The 14353-nt window shown below is 47.1% G+C and overlaps 1 protein-coding gene and 1 long non-coding RNA gene across 3 annotated transcripts in view; one reads left to right on the forward strand and one right to left on the reverse strand.

The window, feature by feature from the left end:
- Positions 1 to 14353, reverse strand: part of syde2 (synapse defective 1, Rho GTPase, homolog 2 (C. elegans)) — an 84438-nt gene that overhangs the window by 16298 nt on the left and 53787 nt on the right. For both annotated transcript variants that reach the window (XM_021604584.2, XM_021604586.2), the window contains exon 4: positions 5411 to 5537. In XM_021604584.2, coding sequence (XP_021460259.2) covers positions 5411 to 5537 — 127 coding nt within the window. The remainder of the gene's footprint in view (positions 1 to 5410; positions 5538 to 14353) is intronic.
- LOC118964675 overlaps positions 3311 to 14353 on the forward strand; it is a 34686-nt gene continuing 23643 nt past the window's right edge. Inside the window, exon 1 of the long non-coding RNA XR_005051881.1 lies at positions 3311 to 3578. This is a non-coding gene — a long non-coding RNA (uncharacterized LOC118964675). The remainder of the gene's footprint in view (positions 3579 to 14353) is intronic.

Here is a 14353-nt window from a genome sequence, read left to right on the forward strand (position 1 = left end):
TTTGTGTTTGTCACATTTTGTGATTTCTCTCTTCTCTCTCTCTCTCCCCTCTCCCAGCCCCCCACCATTCTCCCCCTTTCTCTTAGGTAGATCTACAATGATGACAGGTCTCTGTTCAGACTGGAGGACTGCATGCCTAGATGAAAACAGCAGATATGAAAAGGACATTTTTGTTCAGGGAGCCTGGTGATAGATAGCACTCCAACCAGCCTGCCAGTCAGTCAGTCAACCCGCCCCTCTTTAACAACAGTCTGGGCAGAGACTCTACCTGGTTTACTATTGAGCTTTTGAAACATTTGACAAACAGCTACAATGTTGTTTGCTTTTTCATTGATGATTTTTTCCCCATTTGACTCAGAGGTACCAGGTATTAAAGAGATGTTCAGAATGTACAGTGTTAGATAAGTACAGATAAAGGAGAGATACATGTAACAGGGTTTTACTTCTAGCTCTCTGGATACTTCCTCAGACATGCTGATTTCCCAGACAGATAGAAGCAGTGTTTGTGAACATCCTCCAGCAAAACCAAAACACAGTGTTCTATCAGTCCTCACAAAAACAAATAGATTCATCAACTTCAGTTTAATCTAGTTATTCCATCGCCAACTAACATAGTGCTGTACTAGTACCAAGTTTGAAATGCAATGTGACAATGAAAATAACCTTCTTTTTTTTTTTACTACTGAGCAAATAATTATAGATTATAGGTTCTCACTTATACCACCTTAATGACCTCTGTGTGAACACAACACACCTATAACTCAATACACACCAAGATTCTATGTTCCCTTCCGCAGTAGTTTTGATATAAACACTGGTCCCCCTGTTTGTGTGTGTGTGTGTGTGTGTGTGTGTGTGTGTGTGTGTGTGTGTGTGTGTGTGTGTGTGTGTGTGTGTGTGTGTTTGTGTGTTTGTGTGTGTGTGTGTGTGTGTGTGTTTGTGTGTGTGTGTGTGTGCGTGTGTAGTGACTCAGAGCAGAGAGAATGCAGCCATTATGTGTGGGGTAAATGATTAGCCTGCTATGACACAGCTCTGTGTTTACTCTGCCGTTGGAGTACCTTAACCCCTTTTGGGGCTTGCCACACACACAAGCACACACACACACACACACACACACACACACACACACACACACACACACACACACACACACACACACACACACACACACACACACACACACACACACACACACACACACACACACACACCAGGCAAGGTCATGCTCAGTTTGGAACAGGTGGCCTTCCTCTGCAGGTGTTGCCTTTATTTTCACAGCCTGTGATGTGTTAGGCAACAAACATATCATGGAGACGAGGAATGTTGTTGTTCAGGGAAGGTGTTTGTGTTTTTCAGGGAAGTTGTTTTGGGATTTTCCTATAGGGGAATTGGTGGCAGAAATGAGCTTTGAGTTGATAGAGAAATGTGTTGTGTTTTTGGTCCAAAGTTTAGTCATTGACAGGCAAATCTTATACATACGGTTTCTCACAACTGAAATTGTAGACTTTTGCAGAATATCTACAAGAAACACTACAAGACCCATATGGCAATGGTCCAACACCTTTTTCAAACAAAACTACAGGTCACTGCTGCCGTTGGTCGATGCTGCCCTAAAGAAACAAATAGGGGCTTGTTCTCCCCTTCCAACACCTGCCTTCTCCTCACACTCCCAGACCAGTAGAGAGAGAGTCAGAGGGGCTGTAGAGGACAGGGGGCGGGGCCTTGCCTTGCCCTGCCCGCTTCTCTCTCTGACACCCACCCACTCACACTGGACAAGGACTGTAGGTGTTTGTATGACGGGCCCTTCCTGCCTCCTGTTCGGCCTAGAGTTCAGCTAAGCCACCATGCCTCCACTTAACCAAATACCATCTGTGTGTTCTGCATCAAAGAGAGCACTATTAATGACTTTCCATGTATTCACTGCATGGGGAGGGCTGGACTGGAGGACTGGAAGGGCAGCTAGCTGGGCTACAAACTAGACTCTTTATCCTTGTTAACAAAGGGAGTCTCTTAAATCAGATGCAATTTCCGATTTTTTCGCTTTTCGAAGCTTTCGGTTTGTAATGACCTTTGTCGGAGCAACTAGCAGCTCATCACACGTACAGACTCTAACTAAGCCCAAACCACTATCTTCCCTTTCACTGAGAAGAGGGAAATTACACTGATTCACCATCAACCCTTGCTCTATTTCATTTAGAACGCATCACTGAGGCTTCTTGTTGTGTTGGCTTCCTGCCAAGAAAAGGTTGATAGATGGGACTCTCAGATAACTGTCCATGCATTAGCTACCAGGTGGAGAAACAACATCAGTTACATCTACAATGATCCTCGTACAGTCTCATTGCTGTGTTACATAGACTAGAAATATATAATACTTCAACAATAACTTAAAAATGGCAGATGTTGTGACTGACCTAGTCGGCCTCTCAGAAGCCTCCTTGTGTAAAGCATGGCGTTCTCTGAGATCAGAACCAGAGAAGTCTGAAGTAATGCCTGGCCGGTGACCGAAGCACACCACCCTGACTAAAACTAAAATGAGCAGCTTGTCCTTCCATCTGTGCTCCTGACTGAAGGGGCTGGGGGGGGGGGGGGGGCGGGTCTGTGGACACGGGGTCCTGCCAAAGCCCTCACAGCCCCGGAGGAATGTCTCTGAGTCAAAGGGGGCTAAAGAGAGAGAGAGCTCCTGCCCCCTCCACCACCCTTCTTGATTTAAGTCACATCCCAGCTGTCAACACTAATTCAATTACAGTAGAGACCTACACCATCTAGACTCCTGTTGTCATCCATGTTAACCTACATACAACTTCTGAATGTACTGACAAGTTTTAATGTTAATAACAAAAAAGTCTGTACCTAAAAATACTGTATCGCAATAAAAAAATCTAACCCAGAAATTCCGCTGCCTGAGACAAAAAAGAGCCATTGGCTAAATTCAGTTCATGTATGTTACCATAACTATTCTCTATTCAGAGCATGACAATCATGATGAGTTGTTTCCTTTGTCTGGGATCATGGTTTGAAACAAAGTAAGGCTAGGCAGTTCACATGTTTTGCAAGCTTTGGATTGAACTTTGACACGGGGTAATCCCTTTCAATACCTCTGCCTTTTAAATGAGCCGGGTGACAACCCAGACCTCGCCGCCACCTCTTAGCTCATCCATTTGGCCTGCTTATTAGCTAGTCTCTCTGTCTCTCTCTCTGGCTGACCTGACTACACTCAAACCACCAACCCCCATACCCCACCCCCCTCTATCTATCACTGCTCTCAGCCCAGCCACCCTTCCCCCGCGCTCTCTCTCTCTCACTCCCTCAGCCCATCTGCAACAGCCACACGCTCGGCAGAGTAAATTTAGACAGCAAGCAAAAACCAACAATCCACACTGGTGCTGGCCCTTTTTTTCTAACCCGCTCAACTGTTAACTGTGTTCTTTGCCCTGCCATGCTAATGCATTTGGATCAAAGCAGGCATGATACGAGGACGCCTATATGGGCCTCTTTCCAAAACCAACAGCAGCTCCCACAATGCCAAGGGGCTTCCATGGTCTTCCTCTTTTTCGGTGGGAAGAAAATAATAATCCGTGAGCAAGTATTTTTATTTATTATTTTTCTCTTAACTGTTGCCCCTCCCCTGTCTATTCCCGGAATCTGTACTTATTGGTTAACAAGTGACATGGCAGACATACTCTGGAAGTTAACAGATCATTGGTTTTGTTTAGCTATTTTGATCCGGCTAACATCCTTCTGCAGGCTGCAGCGAAGGAGAATATTGGACATTCACTCCAGTCCCAACATGGCCAAGCAGAACAGTTTAGTCCTAGTTTGTCATTGATAATGATAGAAACCAGTGAGGAATTACATTACTTCAAGTGGAGTGAAACTGGGTTATTGTCCTCTATTTAATGTGTAAATAATGGTAACCCTCAGTGCGTGAATTATGTTCAGGGGTCTGTGTGTGTGTGTGTGTGTGTGTGTGTGTGTGTGTGTCAGAGCGGGGGTGGTCAGAGCGAGTGGCATGTCTAAACCTGGGGAAGGGAAATGAAGGAATGACCTAAATGCACATTGGTCTGGATGGTTGGCTGGCTGATGTGAGGGCTCTCCTCTCAGATACACTCACATGCTGGTGGTATGCTGACTGGAATGCTTTTACAACAAACAAAAACATGCAAGTAAGCATGCACGCACACACACACGTACACACACACACACACGTACACACACACACACACGTACACACACACACACACACGTACACACACACACACACGTACACACACACACACGTACACACACACACGTACACACACACACACACGTACACACACACACACACGTACACACACACACACACGTACACACACACACACACGTACACACACACACACACGTACACACACACAAGTAAATGCAAACGCACACACACATGTACACACACACACACACGTACACACACACACACATGTACACACACACACGTACACACACACAAGTAAATGCAAACGCACACACACATGCACAGACACATGTGTGACGTGTGTACAGTGCCCTCAGAGAGCATTCACACCCCTTGACTTTTTCCACATTTTGTTTTGTTACAAAGTGGGATTAAAATGGATTGAATTGTCGTTTTTGGTCAAAGATCTACACAAAATACTCTGTAATGTCAAAGTGTAAGAAAAATTATAACATTTGTGAAAAATATATGAAAAATAAAACAGTAATATATCTTGATTAGATAACTATTCAACCCCCTGAGTCAATACATGTTAGAATTACCTTTAGCAGCGATTACATCTTATCAGCGATTAAGAGCTTAGCCCACCTGGATTGTACAACATTTGGCCATTATTCTTTTCAAAATTCTTCAAGCTCTGTCAAATTGGTTGTTGATCATTGCTAGTCAACAATTTTCAGGTCCTGCAATAGATTTTCAAGCAGATTTAATCAAAACTGTAACTTGGTCACTCGGGAACATTCACTGTCTTCTTGGTAAGCAACTCTGTTTTAGGTTATTGTTCAGGTGGAAGGTGAATTCATCTCCCAGTGTCTGGTGGAAAACAGACTGGACCAGGTTTTCCTCTAGGATTTTTGCTGTGCTTAGCTCCATTATTTTTTCTTCAAAAACTCCTTATCGATCACAAGCATACCCATAATATGATGCATCCACCACTATGCTTGAAAATATAGAAAGTGGTACTCAGTAATGTGTTGTATTGAATTTGGATTTGCCCCAAACATAACACTTTGTATTCAGGACAAAAAGTGAATTGTTTTGCCACATTGTTTGCCGTATTAATTTAGTGCCTTGTTGGAAACAACTTTCTAAAGGCACTGTACATGTCACACACACAGCAATAGTTTTAATAGGTGTTACAGGACAGAGGTTCTGATACTATTTGCAGTGTAATGTTACCTGTGATGACGTTGATGTCAGGGTAGGTGTTTTCACAGAGCTCCACACCCAGGCTGTCCCTTTCAAAGGCCTCCCGAAGCTCCTTCTTTACTGCCGCTGAACCACACAGACGGTAGAGGCCCACAACCTGCAAAAACACATAGACAACCAGGTTAAATACACACAACCTGCAAAAACACACACAACCAGGTTAAATACACACAACCTGCAGAAACACACACAACCAGGTTAAATACACACAACCTGCAAAAACACACACAACCAGGTTAAATACACACAACCTGCAGAAACACACACAACCAGGTTAAATACACACAACCTGCAGAAACACATAGACAACCAGGTTAAATACACACAACCTGCAGAAACACATTCACAACCAGGTTAAATACACACAACCTGCAGAAACACACACAACCAGGTTAAATACACACAACCTGCAGAAACACACACACAACCAGGTTAAATACACACAACCTGCAGAAACACACACAACCAGGTTAAATACACACAACCTGCAGAAACACACACAACCAGGTTAAATACACACAACCTGCAGAAACACACACAACCAGGTTAAATACACACAACCTGCAGAAACACACACACAACCAGGTTAAATACACACAACCTGCAGAAACACACACAACCAGGTTAAATACACACAACCTGCAGAAACACACACAACCTACAGAAACACACACAACCAGGTTAAATACACACAACCTGCAGAAACACACATGGGTCAAATACAGGCAAACAAAAAAAACTGCAAAAACACACAACTAGGTCAAACACAAAGACAAAACCTGCTAAAATCACTCACATGACTAGGTTAAATACTCACCGTCCCAAATACAGAGTGCAGACCCTCTAACATGAGTCATTATACCATTAGGGTTATACCATTATCTATATACAACAGCGTTTCCCCTAGGATTTTCAGCAGATAGTGGACGGGCGGAGGGAGGCACTTCTGGTGACTTTTAAAAAGACATTCTACTCCAAAATGCATAAAAATGATATGAGGTTGACAACATCTGAAATATAACTGATGTGCACCACTGCACTGTAGAAATTATGAGGAGCAAGCTGTGACTGGACGCTCGTGGCTCTCATTCACGTCACTGCTTGCTATGTTTGCTACAAATATATGTTGTAACTTGTCACTCTGATCTTAAAGGGATAGTATAAGATTTTGGCAATTCAAATACAAATTGTATCCATGGGTTAAACAACTCTGAAAGTATAAAAAGGGCTTAATTGCCACAATCTGGCACTATTCCTTTAAAAGTGTCAAATATAAATAAACACTTGACTGAATTTGAGAAACCTTGGCTTAGATCATGTATTCCATCCCTCTCCATCCCTCTCAAATCGTGCTATGGCACATTCTTCTGTCTCTTTTACAAAACAGGTGTAAAAGAAACAGATCGGACAAGTAGGCGTGCAATGGATTATGGTCTTTGTAGTTAATTAACATTATTTCTGCGCTAAACTATGTAGAATATTGGCCTGTTGGAAACTACATCTCCCTACTACATCACAGACTTCAGGCATGATCTGATTTATCTCTACAGAAGCTGACAGAATAATTTTTTACAAAATGGAATTCAAATAATTTAACCGATGTCTGTCAATTAGTTGTTTGAAAACCGAAATGTCAGTTAATTGCTCAGCACTAATGACTAGCAAGGATCCCACAGCTGTCAGTTCAAACCATGGCAGTCACACACTGTAAACAACCTCTTAGAGTAGCAACAGAGTAGTTACATGACCAGTGAAACCACCATGGAAAACCCATGGGAACACGGAGCCTGTGTGTACTGGCTGATCACAAAATACACTTAATTACACTGTTATGAACGGTTTGGAACTGTTATGAATAGCTCAATGATACAGCTCCCTAATCTCCGGCCAGGGAACTGCCATGTTCCAGGTAGTGCAGCACCTATCTATGGTTCTGGGTGGTACGAAGCCTCTTTGCTTGGTTTCTTACTAAACAATAGGTTTAATGAGTACAATGCAGAAACCACGTTCTCTTGCATAACCCAGAGGGGTACTGCACTGACTGGACTCTTCACAACTGGAATTGGAAGCTAGCTAAACACCAACAAGCATAAAATACCTGTATTTATGGAAAAGATGTTTGAAAAGGGTATTCTGTTTATAAATGATGTTGTAAATTGAAATGGTAGAGTTTTGTCTTTCATGGAGTAATCCCAAATGTATGGCAAGGTCTGCTCAATCCAAGATTACAACAAATTGATTACAGCATTACCCCAAAAACGGAGGATGCAGGTGGCAGTGGGAGAAAGTAGGAAACTGGTAGTCACCTGGAATGCATTTCAATTAACAAGTGTGCCTTGTTAAAAGTTCATTTGTGGAATTTCTTTACTTCTTAATGCATTTGTGCCAATCAGTTTTGTTGTAACAAGGTAGGAGTGGTATACAGAAGATTGCCCTACTTGGTAAAAGACCAAAAACCTTCAAGTGCTATGATGAAACTGGTTCTCATGAGGAGTTAACTGCTCTTCAGATTGCAACAAGTAACAGACACATCTCAACATCAACTGTTCAGAGGAGACTGTGTGAATCAGGCCTTCATGGTCGATTTGCTGAAAAGAAACTACTACAAAATGACACTAATAATAAGAAGAGACTTGCTTGGGCAAAGAAACACGAGCAATCTGTCCTTTGGTCTGATGAGTCCAAATTGGAGATTTTTGATTCCAACCACCATGTCTTTGTGAGACGCAGAGTAGGTGAACGGATGATCTCCGCATGTGTGGTTCCCACCAAAAAGCATGAAGGAGGAGGTGTGCTGGTGTGGGGGTGCTTTGCTGGTGACACTGTCAGTGATTTATTTAGAATTCAAGGCACACCTAACCAGAATGGCTACTACAGCATTCTGCAGCGATACGCCATCTCATCTGGTTTGCAGTTAGTTAGACTATAATTTGTTTTTTCAACAGGACAATGACCCAAAACAAACCTCCAGGCTATGTAAGGGCTATTTGACCAAGAAGAAGAGTGATGGTGCTGCATCAAATGACCTGGCCTCCACAATCACCTGACCTCAACCCAATTGAGATGGTTTGGGGTGAGTTGGACCGCAGAGTAAAGGATAAGCAGCCAACAAGTGCTCAGCATAGTCCTTTAAGACTGTTGGAAAAGCATTCCTCACTAAGCTGGTTGAGAGAATGCCAAGAGTGTGCAAAGCTGTCATCAACGAAAAGGGTGACTACTTTGAAGAATCTCAAATATAAAATATATTTGGTTTGTTTAACACTTTTTTGGTTACTATATGAGTTAGTTCATAGTTTTGATGTCTTCACTATAATTCTACAATATAGGAAAAAAAAAGGAAAAAAAAAACTTTTTATGAGAAGGTGTCCAAACATTTGAGTGGTACTGTATGTAAATTAGATATATATGTATTTCATTTCAATAAATGTGCAAAAATCTCTACAAACATGTTTTCACTTTGTCATTATGGGGTATATATGTAGATGAGTGCCAAAAATCGATTTAATCCATTTTGAATTCAGCCTGTAAAACAACATAATGTGGAATAAGCCAAGGGGTAGGAATACATTCTGAAGCCCCTAGCTCGGTACATAGCTGGATATCTATGGTGTTTACAGGCCTCCTGGCTCCAGCCCCTAGCTCGGTACATAGCTGGATATATTTGGTGTTTACAGGCCTCCTGGCTCCAGCCCCTAGCTCGGTACATAGCTGGATATCTATGGTGTTTACAGGCCTCCTGGCTCCAGCCCCTAGCTCGGTACATAGCTGGATATCTATGGTGTTTACAGGCCTCCTGGCTCCAGCCCCTAGCTCGGCACATAGCTGGATATCTATGGTGTTTACAGGCCTCCTGGCTCCAGCCCCTAGCTCGGCACATAGCTGGATATCTATGGTGTTTACAGGCCTCCTGGCTCCAGCCCTTAGCTCGGCACATAGCTGGATATCTATGGTGTTTACAGGCCTCCTGGCTCCAGCCCCTAGCTCGGCACATAGCTGGATATCTATGGTGTTTACAGGCCTCCTGGCTCCAGCCCCTAGCTCGGCACATAGCTGGATATCTATGGTGTTTACAGGCCTCCTGGCTCCAGCCCTTAGCTCGGCACATAGCTGGATATCTATGGTGTTTACAGGCCTCCTGGCTCCAGCCCCTAGCTCGGCACATAGCTGGATATCTATGGTGTTTACAGGCCTCCTGGCTCCAGCCCCTAGCTCGGCACATAGCTGGATATCTATGGTGTTTACAGGCCTCCTGGCTCCAGCCCCTAGCTCGGCACATAGCTGGATATCTATGGTGTTTACAGGCCTGCTGGCTCAAGCCCCTAGCTCGGCACATCGCTGGATATCTATGGTGTTTACAGACCTCCTGGCTCAAGCCCCTAGCTCGGCACATCGCTGGATATCTATGGTGTTTACAGGCCTCCTGACTCCAGCCCCTAGCTCGGCACATAGCTGGATATCTATGGTGTTTACAGGCCTGCTGGCTCAAGCCCCTAGCTCGGCACATCGCTGGATATCTATGGTGTTTACAGACCTCCGGGCTCAAGCCCCTAGCTCAGCACATCGCTGGATATCTATGGTGTTTACAGGCCTCCTGGCTCCAGCCCTTAGCTCGGCACATAGCTGGATATCTATGGTGTTTACAGGCCTCCTGGCTCCAGCCCTTAGCTCGGCACATCGCTGGATATCTATGGTGTTTACAGGCCTCCTGGCTCCAGCCCCTAGCTCGGCAAATCGCTGGATATCTATGGTGTTTACAGGCCTCCTGGCTCCAGCCCTTAGCTCGGCACATAGCTGGATATCTATGGTGTTTACAGGCCTCCTGGCTCCAGCCCTTAGCTCGGCACATCGCTGGATATCTATGGTGTTTACAGGCCTCCTGGCTCCAACCCTTAGCTCGGCACATAGCTGGATATCTATGGTGTTTACAGGCCTCCTGGCTCCAGCCCTTAGCTCGGCACATAGCTGGATATCTATGGTGTTTACAGGCCTCCTGGCTCCAGCCCTTAGCTCGGCACATAGCTGGATATCTATGGTGTTTACAGGCCTCCTGGCTCCAGCCCTTAGCTCGGCACATCGCTGGATATCTATGGTGTTTACAGGCCTCCTGGCTCCAGCCCTTAGCTCGGCACATCGCTGGATATCTATGGTGTTTACAGGCCTCCTGGCTCCAGCCCTTAGCTCGGCACATCGCTGGATATCTATGGTGTTTACAGGCCTCCTGGCTCCAGCCCTTAGCTCGGCACATCGCTGGATATCTATGGTGTTTACAGGCCTCCTGGCTCCAGCCCTTAGCTCGGCACATAGCTGGATATCTATGGTGTTTACAGGCCTCCTGGCTCCAGCCCTTAGCTCGGCACATAGCTGGATATCTATGGTGTTTACAGGCCTCCTGGCTCCAGCCCTTAGCTCGGCACATAGCTGGATATCTATGGTGTTTACAGGCCTCCTGGCTCCAGCCCTTAGCTCGGCACATAGCTGGATATCTATGGTGTTTACAGGCCTCCTGGCTCCAGCCCCTAGCTCGGCACATAGCTGGATATCTATGGTGTTTACAGGCCTCCTGGCTCCAGCCCTTAGCTCGGCACATAGCTGGATATCTATGGTGTTTACAGGCCTCCTGGCTCCAGACCCTAGCTCGGCACATAGCTGGATATCTATGGTGTTTACAGGCCTCCTGGCTCCAGCCCCTAGCTCGGCACATCGCTGGATATCTATGGTGTTTACAGGCCTCCTGGCTCCAGCCCCTAGCTCGGCACATCGCTGGATATCTATGGTGTTTACAGGCCTCCTGGCTCCAGCCCCTAGCTCGGCACATAGCTGGATATCTATGGTGTTTACAGGCCTCCTGGCTCCAGCCCCTAGCTCGGTACATAGCTGGATATCTATGGTGTTTACAGGCCTCCTGGCTCCAGCCCCTAGCTCGGCACATAGCTGGATATCTATGGTGTTTACAGACCTCCTGGCTCCAGCCCCTAGCTCGGCACATAGCTGGATATCTATGGTGTTTACAGACCTCCTGGCTCCAGCCCCTAGCTCGGCACATAGCTGGATATCTATGGTGTTTACAGACCTCCTGGCTCCAGCCCCTAGCTCGGCACATAGCTGGATATCTATGGTGTTTACAGGCCTCCTGGCTCAAGCCCCTAGCTCGGTACATAGCTGGATATCTATGGTGTTTACAGACCTCCTGGCTCCAGCCCCTAGCTCGGCACATAGCTGGATATCTATGGTGTTTACAGGCCTCCTGGCTCCAGCCCCTAGCTCGGCACATAGCTGGATATCTATGGTGTTTACAGGCCTCCTGGCTCCAGCCCCTAGCTCGGTACATAGCTGGATATCTATGGTGTTTACAGGCCTCCTGGCTCCAGCCCCTAGCTCGGCACATAGCTGGATATCTATGGTGTTTACAGGCCTCCTGGCTCCAGCCCCTAGCTCGGCACATAGCTGGATATCTATGGTGTTTACAGGCCTCCTGGCTACAGCCCCTAGCTCGGCACATAGCTGGATATCTATGGTGTTTACAGGCCTCCTGGCTCCAGCCCCTAGCTCGGCACATAGCTGGATATCTATGGTGTTTACAGGCCTCCTGGCTCCAGCCCCAAGCTCGGCACATCGCTGGATATCTATGGTGTTTACAGGCCTCCTGGCTCCAGCCCCTAGCTCGGCACATAGCTGGATATCTATGGTGTTTACAGGCCTCCTGGCTCCAGCCCCTAGCTCGGCACATAGCTGGATATCTATGGTGTTTACAGGCCTCCTGGCTCCAGCCCTTAGCTTGGCACATAGCTGGATATCTATGGTGTTTACAGGCCTCCTGGCTCCAGCCCCTAGCTCGGCACATAGCTGGATATCTATGGTGTTTACAGGCCTCCTGGCTCCAGCCCCTAGCTCGGTACATAGCTGGATATCTATGGTGTTTACAGGCCTCCTGGCTCCAGCCCCTAGCTCGGCACATAGCTGGATATCTATGGTGTTTACAGACCTCCTGGCTCCAGCCCCTAGCTCGGCACATAGCTGGATATCTATGGTGTTTACAGACCTCCTGGCTCCAGCCCCTAGCTCGGCACATAGCTGGATATCTATGGTGTTTACAGACCTCCTGGCTCCAGCCCCTAGCTCGGCACATAGCTGGATATCTATGGTGTTTACAGGCCTCCTGGCTCAAGCCCCTAGCTCGGTACATAGCTGGATATCTATGGTGTTTACAGACCTCCTGGCTCCAGCCCCTAGCTCGGCACATAGCTGGATATCTATGGTGTTTACAGGCCTCCTGGCTCCAGCCCCTAGCTCGGCACATAGCTGGATATCTATGGTGTTTACAGGCCTCCTGGCTCCAGCCCCTAGCTCGGTACATAGCTGGATATCTATGGTGTTTACAGGCCTCCTGGCTCCAGCCCCTAGCTCGGCACATAGCTGGATATCTATGGTGTTTACAGGCCTCCTGGCTCCAGCCCCTAGCTCGGCACATAGCTGGATATCTATGGTGTTTACAGGCCTCCTGGCTACAGCCCCTAGCTCGGCACATAGCTGGATATCTATGGTGTTTACAGGCCTCCTGGCTCCAGCCCCTAGCTCGGCACATAGCTGGATATCTATGGTGTTTACAGGCCTCCTGGCTCCAGCCCCAAGCTCGGCACATCGCTGGATATCTATGGTGTTTACAGGCCTCCTGGCTCCAGCCCCTAGCTCGGCACATAGCTGGATATCTATGGTGTTTACAGGCCTCCTGGCTCCAGCCCCTAGCTCGGCACATAGCTGGATATCTATGGTGTTTACAGGCCTCCTGGCTCCAGCCCTTAGCTTGGCACATAGCTGGATATCTATGGTGTTTACAGGCCTCCTGGCTCCAGCCCCTAGCTCGGCACATAGCTGGATATCTATGGTGTTTACAGGCCTCCTGGCTCCAGCCCCTAGCTCGGCACATAGCTGGATATCTATGGTGTTTACAGGCCTCCTGGCTCCAGCCCCTAGCTCGGCACATAGCTGGATATCTATGGTGTTTACAGACCTCCTGGCTCCAGCCCCTAGCTCGGCACATAGCTGGATATCTATGGTGTTTACAGGCCTCCTGGCTCCAGCCCCTAGCTCGGCACATAGCTGGATATCTATGGTGTTTACAGGCCTCCTGGCTCCAGCCCCTAGCTCGGCACATAGCTGGATATCTATGGTGTTTACAGGCCTCCTGGCTCCAACCCTTAGCTCGGCACATAGCTGGATATCTATGGTGTTTACAGGCCTCCTGGCTCCAGCCCCTAGCTCGGCACATAGCTGGATATCTATGGTGTTTACAGGCCTCCTGGCTCCAGCCCCTAGCTCGGCACATAGCTGGATATCTATGGTGTTTACAGGCCTCCTGGCTCCAGCCCCTAGCTCGGCACATAGCTGGATATCTATGGTGTTTACAGGCCTCCTGGCTCCAGCCCTTAGCTCGGCACATCGCTGGATATCTATGGTGTTTACAGGCCTCCTGGCTCCAGCCCTTAGCTCGGCACATAGCTGGATATCTATGGTGTTTACAGGCCTCCTGGCTCAAGCCCCTAGCTCGGCACATAGCTGGATATCTATGGTGTTTACAGGCCTCCTGGCTCCAGCCCCTAGCTCGGCACATAGCTGGATATCTATGGTGTTTACAGGCCTCCTGGCTCCAGCCCCTAGCTCGGTACATAGCTGGATATATTTGGTGTTTACAGGCCTCCTGGCTCCAGCCCCTAGCTCGGTACATAGCTGGATATCTATGGTGTTTACAGGCCTCCTGGCTCCAGCCCCTAGCTCGGTACATAGCTGGATATCTATGGTGTTTACAGGCCTCCTGGCTCCAGCCCCTAGCTCGGCACATAGCTGGATATCTATGGTGTTTACAGGCCTCCTGGCTCCAGCCCCTAGCTCGGCACATAGCTGGATATCTATGGTGTT

The sequence above is a fragment of the Oncorhynchus mykiss genome, chromosome 5 (assembly GCF_013265735.2).
Source record: "Oncorhynchus mykiss isolate Arlee chromosome 5, USDA_OmykA_1.1, whole genome shotgun sequence".
Classification (NCBI taxonomy): domain Eukaryota; kingdom Metazoa; phylum Chordata; class Actinopteri; order Salmoniformes; family Salmonidae; genus Oncorhynchus; species Oncorhynchus mykiss.